The sequence below is a fragment of the Mustelus asterias genome, chromosome 18, assembly GCF_964213995.1.
Source record: "Mustelus asterias chromosome 18, sMusAst1.hap1.1, whole genome shotgun sequence".
Lineage (NCBI taxonomy): Eukaryota > Metazoa > Chordata > Chondrichthyes > Carcharhiniformes > Triakidae > Mustelus > Mustelus asterias.
This window is the reverse complement of record NC_135818.1, coordinates 21,095,317-21,111,556: the sequence shown is the minus strand read 5'-3', so window position 1 is coordinate 21,111,556 and position 16,240 is coordinate 21,095,317. Positions and strand designations below refer to the sequence as shown.

The 16,240-nt window shown below is 44.2% G+C and overlaps 1 protein-coding gene across 2 annotated transcripts in view; it reads left to right on the top strand.

Moving 5' to 3' along the window:
* The window catches only part of rad51b (RAD51 paralog B), a 544,759-nt gene that overhangs the window by 353,193 nt on the left and 175,326 nt on the right, over positions 1 to 16,240 (top strand). For both annotated transcript variants that reach the window (XM_078233499.1, XM_078233500.1), the window contains exon 10: positions 12,297 to 12,375. In XM_078233499.1, coding sequence (XP_078089625.1) covers positions 12,297 to 12,375 — 79 coding nt within the window. The remainder of the gene's footprint in view (positions 1 to 12,296; positions 12,376 to 16,240) is intronic.

The window sequence follows — 16,240 nt, the reverse complement described above, 5'->3', positions numbered from 1 at the left end:
TGTAGGTTTCAATGAGATTATCTCATTCTCCTAAACTTCAGAAAGTATAGGCCCAATTAACTCAGCTTCTCAAGTGAGATCTCTACCTGCTTCAAGAACACGACCATTATCCCGGTACCAAAGAAAAGCCAAGCAGCATGCCTTAATGACTATCGTCCGATGACATCCATCATTATGAAGTGCATCAAAAGGTTAGTCATGGCACAAATCAATTCCTGCCTCCCAGATTGCCTGGATCCACTACAGTTTACCTATCACCGCAACAGGTCCACAGCAGACGCCATCTCCCTGGTCCGACACTCAACTGTGGAACATTTAGGTAACAAAGACACCAATGTCAGACTCCTATTTATTGACCACAGCTCAGCCTTTAACCACCAATATTTCTATGAGACTCATCTCCAAACTTCATGGCCTGCAGCTGGATCCTAGACTTCTTAACCCACAGACCGCAGTCAGCAAGGACAGGCAACAACACTTCCTCCACAATCATCCTCAACACCGGTTCTCCGCAAGGCTGTGTCCTCAGCCCCTTACTATATTCTTTATGCACCTATCACTGTGTGTGGCCAAATTCCCCTCCAACTTTATTTTCAAGTTTGCTGACGACACCACCGTAGTGGGTTAGATCTCAAACAATGACAAGACATAGTACAGGAAAGAGATAGAGAATCTGGTGAACTGGTGCGATGAAAATAATCTCCCTCAATGTCAATGAAACAAAGGAGATAGTTATCAACTTCAGGAAGCGTAGTGGAGAACATGTCCCTGTCTACATCAATGGGGGCAAAGTAGAAATGGTCGAAAGCTTCGAGTTTCTAGGTGTCTAGATCACCAGCAACCTGTCCTGGTCCCTCCATGCCAACACTATAGTTAAGAAAGTCCACCAACGCCTCTACTTTCTCAGGAGACTAAGGAAATTTGGCTTGTCTGTTATAATTCTCACCAACTTCTCCAGATGCACCATAGAAAGCATTCTTTCTGGTTGTATCACAGCTTGGTATGGCTTAAAGATCACAAGAAACTACAAAGGGTCGTGAATGAAGCCCAGTCCATAACTCAAACCAACCTCCCATCCATTGACACTGTCTACACTTCTTGCTGCCTCGTAACCAGTATAATCAAGGACTCCACGCACCCCAGACATACTTTCTTCTACTTTCTTCCGTTGGGGAAAAAGATACAAAAGTCTCAGATCACGTACCAACTGACTCAAAACATCTTCTTCCCTGCTGCCATCAGACTTTTGAATGGACCTACCTCGCATTAAGTTGATCTTTCTCTACACCCTAGTTATGACTGCAATACTGTATTCTGCACTCTCTCCTATCCTTCCCTATGTGCGGTATGCTTTGTCTGTATAGTGCACAGGAAACAATATTTTTCACTGTATACTAATACATGTGACAATAATAAATCAAATCAAATCAAAAATAATACTTGTGCCATCTCTGAATCCCCCACCATCAACATCCTGGGGGTTACCATTGACTAGAAACATAATTGAACTAGGCATAAAAATACTGTGGCTATAAGAAAAGGTCAGAACTTTACTTTCTGACTCTGCAAAGCCTGTTCACCATCTTCAAGGCACAAGTCAGGGTGTGATGGAATATTCTCCACTTGCCTCGATGGGTATTGCTGACAAGACCAGAATTTATTGCCCATCCCTAATCGCGCTTAAGAGCTATGCACAATTCTGTTTGCTATATTATAAAGAGGATATAGAGGCACTGGAGAAGCTGCATAAAAATAAAAGGATATTAGCAAAACTGAGCCATTATATCTGCTGGAAAAGATTGAACAGGCCATAAAGGAGAAGTCTGAGGTGGATGCCTGACAGGTATTTGAGATTATAAAAGAGTTGGATAGAATAAATATAGAATAAATATAGAAAATATGTTTCCACCTGTAAAGGAGGCCAGAATTCAGGGATTTGAAGTTTATAATGAGTTGTGGAATTCAGATCATTCATGTAAATTATTTAGTTGTTATCACACTGCTGTTTGTGGGAGCTTGCTGTGCACACATTTGCTGCTGTGTCCTACATTACAACAGCAACTACACTTAAAAGCACTTCATTGGTTGTAAAATACTTTGGAATGTCTTGATGTCATGAAAGGTGCTATATAAATGTACATCTTTCACTCTGTAACTGAGGAACAGAGAGAGTCCTAACAAGATCTTGGTCTAGCTGATTCTCTGCATGGTTGGCCGGTTACTTCAGATAACGCTACAGCATTCCAGAAATGGAAGTTGTGATAAAGGCATTCCTCATCTCTGTGTAGCATTCCTGTGTCCCACAGCTGGTTCACTCCAACAGCATACAGATCCCAATCCAAGCATAACATCTCCAAGCAGACTTGTGCCTATGTTTGTAGCTCTGCATTTTGTCATTCATACCAAACTCTGACCCTCATATTTATGCACTAGTAGGAACTGTACACTGTGCTGTTCCAAATTCTTTCAGATGCCTGCACACATTGCTATCTGGGAGATAGATGTCAGTCCAAAATAATCTCAAGCAAGATCTTTTTAAGCTATTATTTTTATTAGACTTTTTTTTACATCATATTGACTAATGCATCATCTCATTCTTCTAAACTCCAGGAAGTATAGGCCCAATTTACTCAGCCTCTCAAGTAATATTTGAGCCACACAAGCACACGAGTGCCATCACTGAATCCACCATCAACACCCTGGGGGTTACCATTGACGAGAAACATAATTGAACTAGGCATAAAAATACTGTGGCTATAAGAGAAGGTCAGAACATTATTTTCTGACTCTGCAAAGCCTGTTCACTGCTGAAAGTGCAGTTTTTTGAATGAGATGTTGAGGGTATACCTGCTGCCTCAGACCTCATTCTCTGCAGTGTTTGGCATTGGAAATTCAAACTTGCCATGCCACAATACTGTTTACACGTTGTGCATTCCTTCCAATTTTTTCTCTTACTTTCAATTTCTTTCAGATGAGATGTTAAGCTGTCTGTCCTCTCTGATGTGTTACAACTCAGACAGCCCGGTGAGGAAAAATAGAACTGGAGCTAGTCTTTGTACATAATACAGGTACAGAATTCCCTAAAAGTGACGTCACAGGTGGATAGGGTCGTAAAGAGTGCCTTTGGTACATTGGCCTTTATAAATCGGAGTATCGAGTATAAAAGTTGGAGTGTTATGGTAAGGTTATATAAGGCATTGGTGAGGCCGAATTTGGAGTATTGTGTACAGTTTTGGTCACCTAGTTACAGGAAGGATGTAAATAAGATTGAAAGAGTGCAGAGAAGGTTCACAAGGATGTTGCCGGGACTTGAGAAGCTGAGTTACAGAGAGAGATTGAATAGGTTGGGACTTTATTCCCTGGAGCGTAGAAGATTGAGGGGAGATTTGATAGAGGTGTATAAGATTTTGATGGGTATAGATAGAGTGAATGCAAGCAGGCTTTTTCCGCTGAGGCGAGGGGAGAAAAAAACCAGAGGGCATGGGTTAAGGGTGAAAGGAGAAAAGTTTAAAGGGAATATTAGGGGGGGCTTCTTCACGCAGAGAGTTGTGGGAGTGTGGAATGAGCTGCCGGATAAAGTGGTAAATGCGGGGTCACTTTTAACATTTAAGAAAAACTTGGACGGGTTCATGGATGAGAGGGGTGTGGAGGGATATGGTCCAAGTGCAGGTCAGTGGGACTAGGCATAAAATGGTTCGGCACAGACAAGAAGGGCCAAAAGGCCTGTTTCTGAGCTGTAATTTTCTATGGTTCTATGGTTCTATAACTTATTAACCGTATAGAGACATACATTGAATATCATGCACCTCCAAACCTAACAACCACAGTTTCAGCTCAATGGCTATATATATTATCTAAAAGCTGTGGTCATTTAAATTACTGTGGCTGCAAGAACAGATCAGTTACTAGGAATCCTGCAGCAAGTAATTCACTTGACTCCCCAAAATCTGTCCACCATCCACAAAGCAAAAGTCAGGATGTGATGGAATACCCGGCACTTGTCTGGATGAGTGCAGCTCCAGCAACAGTCAAGAAGCTCGACACCATCCAGGACAAAGCAAGCCGCTTGATTGGCACCCCATCCACCACCTTAAACATTCATAAGAAAATAAGAACCAGGAGCAGGAGTAGGCCATCCAGCCCTTCGAGCCTGCTCCGCCATTCAATAAGATCATGGCTGATCTTTTCGTGGACTCAGCTCCACTTACCCGCCCGCTCACCATAACCCTTAATTCCTTTACTGTTCAAAAATTTATCTATCCTTGCCTTAAAAACATTCAATGAGGTAGCCTCAACTGCTTCACTGGGCAGGGAATTCCACAGATTCACAACCCTTTGTGTGAAGAAGTTTCTCCTCAACTCAGTCCTAAATCTGCTTCCCCTTATTTTGAGGCCATGCCCCCTAGTTCTAGTTTCACCTGCCAATGGAAACAACTTCCCTGCTTCTATCTTATCTATTCCCTTCATATTCTTATATGTTTCTATAAGATCTCCCCTCATTCCTCTGAATTCCAAAGAGTATAGTCCCAGTCTACTCAGTCTCTCCTCATAAGCCAACCCTCTCAACTCCGGAATCAACCTAGTGAATCTCCTCTGTACCCCCTCCAATGCCAGTATATCCTTTCTCAAGTAAGGTGACCAAAACTGTACACAGTACTCTAGGTATGACCTCATCAACACCTTATACAGCTGCATCATAACCTTGTTGTTTTTAAACTCCATCCCTCTAGCAATAAAGGACAAAATTCTATTTGCCTTCTTAATTACCTGCTGCATCTGCAAACCAACTTTTTGTGATTCATGCACAAGGACACCCAGGTCCCTCTGCACAGCAGCATGCTGCAATTTTTTACCACTTAAATAGCAGTCCATTTTGCTGTTATTCCTACCAAAATGGATGACCTCACATTTACCAACATTGCACTCCATCTGCCAGACCCTTGCCCACTCACTTATCTATCTATATACCTTTGCAGACTTTCAGCGTCCTCTGCACACTTTGCTCTGCCACTCATCTTAGTGTCATCTGTGAATTTTGACACCCTTGGTCCCCAACTCCAAATCATCTATGTAAATCGTAAACAATTGCGGTCCCAACACTGATCCCTGAGGCACGCCACTAGTCACTGATCGCCAACCAGAAACACACCCATTTCCCCCCATTCTTTGCTTTCTGTTAGTTAACCAATCCTCTATCCATGCTAATACATTATCCGTAACACTGTGCACCTTTATCTTATGCAGCAGCCTTTGGTGCGGTACCTTGTCAAATGCCTTCGGGGAAATCCAGATACACCACATCCACAGGTTCCCCATTGTCCATGGTGCACGTAATGTTCTCAAAGAATTCCACCAAATTAGTCAAACATGACCTGCCCTTCAGGAAACCATGCTGCGTCTTCCCCATGGGACAATTTATATCCAGATGTTTCTCTCTTTCTTCCTTGATGATAGATTCAAGCATTTTCCCTCCTACTAAATTAAGCTAACCGGCCTATAGTTACCTGCCTTTTGTCTACCTCCTTTTTTAAACAGTCGCATTTGTTGTTTTCCAATCTGCGGGAACCACCCCAGAGTCCAGCGAATTTTGGTAAATTACCATTGCTGAAGTGTTCCCCGACATCAGCCTTGCAGCAGTCACAGAGGAATTCATCAGGCGAATGAGGTTCCAGGAGTTCTTCCACAAACCCCAAGAGGCCAACAGTGAACACAATGAGACAGCCAATGAACTGGAACAGCCGACAGAGAGATCCGCGGTGCAGCAACCAAAGAGGAAAGAGTCGAATTGGACTCCTCCGGAAGCCGCTGCCTTCGACTCGACATGTATGCCCAAGCCGTCAGGAGGTGCGTCAATGCCAGATTCATCAGCCGCACTCACAAGACAGCCCCGAACATCACCCAAGCACAACGCAATGCCATCCGCGCTCTCAAGACCAACCGCAACATTTGTCATCAAACCAGCAGACAAAGGAGGGGCCATTGTCATACTGAACAGAACGGATTACTGCAAAAAGGTGTACCAACAATTGAACAACGAGGAACACTGCAGACAGTTACCCGCAGATCCAACCAAAGAACACACCCGTCAACTCAACAGACTGATCAAGACATTTGATCTTGACCTTCAGAACACCCTCCATGCTCTCATCCCGCATACTCCCCGCGTTGGAGATCTCTAGTGCCTCCCGAAGATACACAAGGCCAACACACGCGGTCGTCCCATCGTATCGGGCAATGGGACCCTGTGTGAGAACCTCTCCGGCTACATCGAGGGCATCCTGAAACCCATCGTACAAAGAACCCCCAGCTTCTGTCGCGACACTACGGACTTCCGACAGAAACTCAGCACCCATGGAGCAGTTGAACCAGGAACACTCCTCGTCACAATGGATGTCTCGGCACCCTGCACCAGCATCCCCCACGACAACGGCATTGCTGCAACGGCCTCAGTACTCAACGCCGACAACTGCCAATCTCCAGACACAATTCTACAACTCATTCACTTCATCCTGGGCCACAACGCCTTCACCTTCAACAACCAGTTCTTCATCCAGACACACGGATCAGCCATGGGGACCAAATTCGCACCTCAAGATGCCAACATCTTCATGCACAGGTTCAAACAAGACCTCTTCACCGCTCAGGACCTTCAACCGATGCTATACATTGATGACATTTTCTTCCTTTGGACTCATGGTGAACAATCACTGAAACAACTATATGATGATATCAACAAGTTCCATCCCACCATCAGACTCACCATGGACTACTCTCCGGAATCGGTTGCATTCTTGGACACATGCATCTCCATCAAGGACGGTCACTTCAGCACTTCACTGTACCGCAAGTCCACAGATAACCTCACAATGCTCCACTTCTCCAGCTTCCACCCCAAACACGCTAAAGAAGCCATTCCCTACGGACAAGCCCTCCGTATACACAGGATCTGCTCGGATGAGGAGAATCGCAACAGACACCTGCAGATGCTGAAACTCGCCCTCGTAAGAACAGGATATGGCGCTCGACTCATCGATCGACAGTTCCGATGCGCCACAGTGAAAAACCGCACCGACCTCCTCAGAAAACAAACACGGGACATGGCGGACAGAGTACCCTTCATCGTCCAGTACTTCCCCGGAGCGGAGAAGCTACGACATCTTCTCCGGAGCCTTCAACATGTCATCGATGAAGACAAACATCTCGCCAAGGCCATCCCCACACCCCCACTTCTTGCCTTCAAACAACCGCGCAACCTTAAACAGACCATTGTCCGCAACAAACTACCCAGCCTTCAGGAGAACAGTGACCACGACACCACACAAACCTGACACAGACGTGCCGCAAGACGTGCCGGATCATCGACACGGATGTCATCATCTCATGTGCGACCACCGTCCACCAGGTACACGGTACATACTCTTGCGACTCGGCCAACGTTGTACAAAGAACAGTACAGCACAGGAAACAGGCCCTTCGGCCCTCCAAGCCTGTGCCGCTCCTTGGTCCAACTAGACCAATCGTTTGTATCCCTCCATTCCCAGGCTGCTCATGTTGTCTACCTGATACGCTGCAGGAAAGGATGTCCCAAGGCATGGTACATTGGGGAAACCATGCAGACGCTACAACAACGGATGAATGGACACCACTCGACAATCACCAGGCAGGAGTGTTCCCTTCCTGTCAGGGAACACTTCAGTGGTCACGGGCATTCAGCCTCTGATCTTCAGGTAAGTGTTCTCCAAAGCGGCCTTCACGACACATGACAACACAGAGTCGCTGAGCAGAAACTGATCGCCAAGTTCTGCACACATGAGGACAACCTCAACGGGATCTTGGGTTCATGTCACACTATCTGTAAACCCCACGACTTGCCTGGGCTTGCAAAATCTCACTAACTGTCCTGGCTGGAGACAATTCACACTTCTTTAACTGTGCTTAACCCTCTCTCCACTCACATTATCTGCATCTGTAAAGACTTGATTACCTGTGAAGACTCTCATTCCAACCATTATCTTGTAATTGAGTTTGTATCTATATATGCCCTGTTTGTGAACCCAATCCTCCACTCACCTGATGAAGGAGCAACGCTCCGAAAGCTCGTGGTACCAAATAAACCTGTTGGACTTTAACCTGGTGTTGTGAGACTTCTTACTGTTTAGCTGTGCTCACCCAATAAAGAGGAGGGAGCTGAAGCTTGTGCAGTGCAGCAATCTGACTTGGCCTTATTAATGCAATGGGAGCTATTCAATATCCAAGGAAACAGACTTTCTGAGGCTTTTTGTTTTTCCATTTGAAGTATAAATGGCTTTGTACCTGCAGAGATGTGTGTATTTTAAGCACGGCAGTCAAGCAGCTAATCCTTCCTCTGTTGTCTATGTGGGAACTGGATGTCGCCATGACCTCTACCTCCCCCTCCCCCCAAACAACACTAAAATTGCATCTCACTGACAGATGGGCTGCATTTGGCACTCAACCACTCAAAGCAAGAGAGGGAGGGCAAAAGAACAAAACAAGAAAGGTTTGTCAACGCCTCCAGTGCAGCAAAGAGATCTAAGCCACATTTACGCTGCACTAAGATTACAATTAGGAATCACAGTCCATTATTAAGAAACTGGTGCGTGGGCCCTCTGACCATGGCTCAGTTGACAAAGCAAATGCGTTACCCTGAAGTAAGCTGGTCAGTCAGCACGCCTGATGCACCGAGTGCAAAATCAGTCAAAGTGCTCACTCTTGATCACTGTTGGGTGGGTGGGTTTTTGAATCGGGGCATTGAGTGTGTACAGGATTGGCTTCTTCGATGCCATTCCTCATTTATTAGTCAGCTCACACTCACTGTTTTTGTTCGGGGTTGGTTGTATTCCTCTCCAAATACCGCGCTGACATTCACTGTTGAGGTTTACACATGAACAATGACCATTTGGGTAATATCGAGGCTTGTGTCCCTCAGGAATAGAAGATTAAAGCATTGATCTAAGTGAGGTATTTGAGATGATTAAAGGATTGGACAGAATGGATAGAAAAAAACTGGTTTGTTGGTTTGATTTGAATTGATTTATTATTGTCACATGTATTGGGTGGGATACAGTGACAAGTATTGTTTCTTGCGCTCTTTACAGACAAAGCATACCGTTCATAGAATACATAGGGGAGAAGGAAAGGAGAAGGTGCAAAATGTTACAGTCATCGCTAGGGTGTAGAGAAAATCTACTTAATATAAGGTAGGTCCATTCAAAAATCTGATGGCAGCAGGGAAGAAGCTGTTCTTGAGTCGCTTGGTATGTGATTTTAGACTTTTGCACCTTTTTCCCGACGGAAGAAGGTGGAAAAGAATATGTCCGGGGTGGGTGGGGTCCTTGATTGTGCTGGCTGTGGGAAATTTCCAAGGCAGCGGGAAGTGTAGACAGAGTCAGTGGATAGGAGACTGGTTTGCGTGATGGACTGGGCTATGTCACGACCCTTTGCAGTTTCTTGCGGTCTTGGTCGGAGCAGGAGCTATACCAAACTGTGATACATCCGGAAAGGATACTTTCTATGATGCAGCTGTAAAAATTGGTGAGAGTCGTAGCAGACATGCCGAACTTCCTTAGCCTCCTGTGAAAGTAAAGGTGTTGATGGGCTTTCTTAACTATAGCGTCGGCATGGAGGAACCAAGTTTTTGGTGATGTGGACACCTAGAAACGTGAAGCTCTACACCATTTTCACTTCATCACCGTTGATGTAGACAGGGGCACATCCTCCACGACACTTCCTGAAGTTGATGACTATCTCCTTCGTTTTACTGGCATTGAGGGAGAGACTATTGTTGTCACACTATTTCACCAGATTCTCTATCTCATTACTGTACTCCACCGCATCATTGTTTGAGATCCGACCCACTACGATGATGTCATCAGCAAACTTGAAAATCGAGTTGGAGTGGAATTGGAGCTGGGGGGTCCAGCACAAGGTAGAGACTATTCAGGAGTGATGTCAGGAAGTACTGGTTTGGAACTTGAAGTACTTGTTTGGTACTTGAAGTACTTGTTTGGTACTTGAAGTACTTGAATGGTTTCAGATTCCAGCATCCGCAGTAATTTGCTTTTATCCAGTACTTGTTTGCACATTGGGTGGTGAAAATTTGGAGGTTGGGGTTAAACTTCAAAACTGATAATATCCTTGTCTAACAAGAATCTAAGGGTTAAATGCACTACCTGAATTGTCTCCTTACAGAGAACAGACTGAATAAACACTGGATCAAGATGAGAAACAGACTTCAAACTAATAAGCGGTTTATTTAAAAAAGATATGTGAGCAACAGTTGTACAGGTCAATATGTATTCCTCTGCTCTGGTTAATGGCAAAACATCATCTTATCTCTCTGAACATCTCTCTAAAGGTTGAAGACCTCCAAAATAATCTTCTCTAGCCTAACCTTTTGACTTTAAAGATGCAGATGCTCTTTTTTTGTATTATGTAAAATTAACAGACACTCATTGACTCAAAGAGAGAGAGAGAGACTGCCCCTAACTCCCAGTATCACAAAGATGTGGACATGGTCCAAAGAGCTGTCGAGCATAACTACTAACCTGAGATGAGATTCTACTCATTGGATATGGGAGAAATACACCCTCCAACATCCTCCCAGCTAAGCTCTCATTTCCACTGGCTGAATGGAATAGAATCACACTATAGACATTCTAGTATTCCCGGCATCACCTTCTCCAAACAGAATGAGATGTTTTGACATTGCACATGAATACTATCCAACTTGTATAACTATAATTAGCCTAAGTATAACTAATATTTCGGGTCACTTTATAACCAGATCAGTCGTGTGCTGCTGGCTTATGGCTAAGAAAAGAATGTTGTGGGCAACCTTAAATCTAGCATGGCAGAAATATTATAAATTTTAAAAAAGTTTGAACAGACGATAACATCTGTTGTGCCATAAACATGAACCTGGAATCAAAGCTGTAACTTATTCTGTAACACGCAGTGCGCAGTTTCAGAAATTTACTAAAACCAAAAACATGTCTGAAATGAGGAATAAAAATTACTCAATCTGGATTGGTAAGTGCTGTTCTGAGGTTGGGTTAAAGTGTAAAGTGACAGGAACTTTACTGTAAGTCCAGGCTATAACTGGCTTTGGGGATGTCATGATAGTAATTGGTTATGGTTGTGGACTCCAGATAATATGGGATAGTCTGTACCTGACCTGGGGGTCAATAGTCAGATAGTACAGTGTGACGCACCATCAATTCACGAGGACTATAGCGAGTGTGAAATACAACAGGCTTTTAATCACAAAGAATTGGAACACACCCTTGTAGCTAGCCTGGTCCAGACTGAGGCAGAGGGGAGGAACCGCTACCTTTATACCTCGATCAGGTGGAAAGGGAGGAATCTCGGGTCAGGCGCAGCAGGGGTGTGTCCAGGCGTATAATACGTAGTTACAGTGGGTCACCACACAGTGCAGCCCCGTTTTAACGCGATGGTTGGGGTCCATAAAATGTTATTGCGAATGTTATCGGGGTCACGCTAAATCGGGGTCACGCTAAATCGCTAAACCAGAAATAGCAAAAAAAAAGGGGGTCATCGCGTCGTATCCGATTTCGCGCTAAATTGGGGCGCGTAAAATCGGGGTTCCACTGTATATGCGAGAGGAGGTTGAAACATGGCAGCGATGCCTTGCAGTTGTGTTCTTATGAAAATGTGTTATTAATAAAGTTAGTTTGCAGCAATAATGTCAGTCGATCCTGCAATGTCAAAACAAGATGGGGAGGCAGTTTTATTTAATCTCTAACCTAATACTGTATTTGCACTGGAATGTGTATAATGGGGCAATGTAGAGAGAGCTTCATTCCAACCTGTGCCATACATTGGCAGCCATGCCTTCAGCCCTATTTTCTGAAGTATTCTGCTGAGAGTGCTTTAATAGTTTGTGTCAAAGGCGTGGAAGATCTACAGTGTGGATAACCCTGTATGTGTGGAGTTTGCATGTTCTCCCCATGTCTGTGTGGGTTTCCTCCGGGTGCTCCGGTTTCCTCCCACAATCCAATGCAGGTGAGGTTGATTGGCCATGCTAAAATTGCCCTTTAGTGTCAGGGGGACTAGCAGGGTAAATGTGTGGGGTTATGGGAATAGGGTCCGGGTGGGATTGTTGTCGGTGCATTAACCGAATAGCGGCCTCCTGCGCTGTAGGGATTCGGTGATTCCAGTGCGCGAGGCAGCAATTGCAAACATGCTTTCTGCAGATTTGTGTTTCTGAAATCTCTTCACCTCCAACTCAGCTTTTCTTCGACACTATTTTGTTGCAGATGATCATTGCAAAGTCTCCACTTGCACCATTTGCTGTGTTTATCTTCACCATTCAGGATGCAGGTCTTGCTCTGCAAGGTAGGAACCTTTTGACAATTAAAATTCTTGACAGCATTTGAGATTTGAAATAGGAATCCATGCTTTCATAAACAATTGTAAAATATCTGAGCAGCATTATGGAAAGTAAAAGGTTAATAAACTCCTTTACTGTACAGGGACAGTCAAATCAGGAGTAAATGGGGTAATACAACTTTATTCTACAAAGAACAAAGAAAAGTACGGCACAGGAACAGCCCTTCGGCCCTCCAAGCCCGTGCCGATCATGATGTCATAACTAAACTACAAAAGCAAAATCTTCTGCCCTTACTGGGTCCATAGCCCCCTGTTCCCTCCCTATTCCTGTGCCCATCCAGATGCCTCTTAAAAGTTGCTAATGTGCCTGTTTTCACCACCTCCTCTGGCAGTGCGTTCCAGGCACCCACTACTCTCTGCATGAAAAACTGTCCCCCCCCACCCCACATCTCCCTTAAACTTTCCCCCCTCTCATCTTGAACTTGTTCCCCCTTGTAATTGACACTCCCACCCTGGGAAAAAGCCTCTGATTATCCACCCTGTTTATGCCTCTCATAATTTTGTAGACCTCTATCAGGTCTCCCCTCAGTCTTTCCAATGAAAACAATCTTGTATTATGCAGGGCCTGCATTATCAGAAGTAAGTTGTAATATACACTGCTGAAAATGGATATTATGTTACTCTAGTTATACTAGCAGAATTATTCGCTGATTGGAGCCTTTTATAATTGTAGTTACATTAGTTTGTTATGGTAAATATTAATCAGTGTTCCATGGATCTTTCAGTTATTTTTGTTGATGATTCTTATTGGGTTGTAGGAGTCTGGGTGATTAGAAAAGAGCTCTTTGTGTATTTTTGTGCTCATGTAATGTTCCTGGTTCTGGGCCTACTATGGAAGGTTTCAGTGTCTTATTCCCTGACCCGTTTGGTCTGCTATAACCAACTCGATAGTAGGAACTGTCGGTGGGACTTTTTCAACTGAATTCAAAGTATTTACAGCACAGAAACAGGCCATTCAACCCAATGTTTATACTCCAGATAGGCCTTGGCTCACCCTAATTCATCTTCACCCTATCAACATATCTTTCTACCTCTTCTTCGCTCATGCTTATTTAACTTATCCTTAAATACATCTTTCCTATTCACTTCAATAACTTGATGTGGAAGCACATTCCAACCACTCTCTCTATGTAAATAAAATGTCCCTGAATTCCCTACTGGAATTGTTAGTGCTCATCCTACATTTATGATCCATAGGTCCGGTTGCACTTGCAACTGGCAACATTTTCTCTGTGTTTACCCCATCATGTTCATGGATACCTCTGGCAGACCATCCCTCAGCCTTCCGAACTCCAGAGAAAAGAGCTTCCCCCTATTCGATCTTTTCTGGTGGATATAACCTTTGGAATCATGTTTGTAAATCATTTTTGCACCTTCTACAGTGTTTCTGTGGGCTGGATTTTGTGTGCCCCCGCCAGGCATTGTACAGCAGCAGGGGGCGAGAATGTAAAATAGGGTAGATGCCCACTCCACCACCCAGCTTCCCACCTCCAAGCTCACTCCCATATAGAAGGCGGAGGATGGGTAGGGGGATAGACAGGCATCAAAATCAGTAGCCTGCTCGCTATATTTTAATAAATAATCAAAGATCAATTGAGCTTTTTAACAAGCTAATTGAATCCCGAATATACACTGCCCACATCATTATACAGTTGAAGTGGGAAGCCCATCTTTTAAAATTTTTTTCAAAGGGTTGGAAAGAACCCTTTGCACATTGGGGGCATTCCTACTACAACTACTTCCTACTGCACCTGCTTTCTAAAAGCCCCTCCCCACCCCCCCCAAGCTACCCAAATCCTCCCAGCTCAATACCCCAGACTTAACGTACTCTGCTGTGGGCCTTCTTGGGCCTGCTTGCAGTCCTGGCAGTTCCCACTAATGTGTTGTTGGCGCTGCATAAGGATGATGTGTCCCACTGGCAGAGCTGGTTTTGAGTGATCCGCACCTCTGTGTGGGCAAATTGGCTGTGGAAGAGGACATTGCTGTTGGACCAGCTCTCTTAACACTGGGATTGGAGAATCGTACGACGGCACTGCTGGTTGTACCTCTCCAGTGTTTTCAGGGGCCTGGTTTTGGACATCCAAATTTCTGAAGCACGTAGGAGAGTAGTGATCACTGCTGACCGGTGAGCCATGACCTTAGTCCCAACTTGGAGATCTTGGTCCTCAAATACTCTTTCCCTCAGTTGGCCGAAGGCTGGTACATTAGAAACAATGATGAATTTTGTCAACTATAACCTTCATCAAGAGGGGGCTCCCAAGGTACAGAAAATGGTCTGTATTTTCCAGGATCTTACTATTGATTTTAATTGATGGGGATTTGTTATGCAGTGGGAACCGGTTGGAAGAGGATCTTGGATTTCCAAGTATTTAGTGAAAGATCCATTTTCTCTTATGCTTGGAGAAGTTTTTATTTATTTTTTATCTTTTAATTCATTTACATTATGTGAGCATTGCTGTCCTGCATTTATTGTTAGCCAGCCTATCAATATCCAGTGCTCTAAGAAGTCTTGCTCTGATTAGCCTATTTAATTTCTCTAATTCTTTTTAAATTTTGCGCATTCAAAATGGTTTTTACCAGTCATTTGATGGCTGCCAGCTTCACAGACACCTTGGAGACCCTTCACGGACCTCAGAGAGTCCATGGACCCCAGTTTAGGAACCCGTGCAATAAATGATAACATTCCAGTCGCCTTCCCAATCTCTTGCTGTGCCTCCAAACTATCGTTTTGTGACTCATGTACCAGGACATTCCGATCCCTCTGTACCACCAAGTTCTTCAATCTTTCTCCATTTAAGTACTATACTGCTTTTCCATTCTCCCTGTCAAAGTAGACAAGTTAACATTTCCTACGCGATTCTATTATCTGCCAATATTTTTGCCCATCCACCTAACCTGTCTGTATCCCTTTGCAGACTCTCTAACTCCTCTTTACAACTTACTTTTCTACCTATCCTGGTGCCATTGGTAAATTTAGCTCCCATACACTTGATCCTTTTATCTAAATCATTGATGTAGGTTGTAGATCTTCCCTGCGGCAGATAACAGGGAGACTACTCTACTCAGAACTTGGCTGCGACAGGAGACTCCCAGGAAGACAGCTGAAATGCTTTAGGAATATCCTTAAAGCATCCCTGCCATCCCCATGAGTAAGCCTGGCATGTGACAGACCAAAATGGAGAGGGTTCATTCGGGAAGGCACTGAACACATCAAACGTCTTTGCTGGGAACATACAGAGGGGAGATTGAGGCATTGGAGCACACCAACCTCCAAACAACCCATATGCCCAACCCTTCAAGCACCACCAGCCCCGCAGAATCATCAAGTCTCGCATCGGATTTAGCGGCCATTCCAGAAGCCATCAAAGTGGAAGCAAGTCATTCTCGATTCCCAAGCCTTCACTTAAGTCTCTTAAGTAGAGACTTAAGTGAAGGCTTTTAAGAAATCCAAATATATTGCATCCGCTTCATTATCCTTATCTACCCTTTTTGTTACGTCTTCAAATAATTAAGTAGATCCCTCACTATGAATCTGACCTTGGTGATATTTTTACAGCCCTTGTACAGATTTAGAAATTGTTCAGAAACATGTTTACACTTTTTCTATTAAAACTGCACAGTGTGGATTACCCCCTGATTCTCAGTGGGGGCTAGTCCTTCTCAGACAATTTGCTGCACAGGTATAATGTGCTTAAATTCGGTTACGTTTACTTTAGCGATGGAAAGGGATAGGTAAATACCGCAGGGCAAGAGTTATAGCTGGGGGAAAGGAAATTATGATGCAATTAGGCGTGATTTAGGATGCATGGGA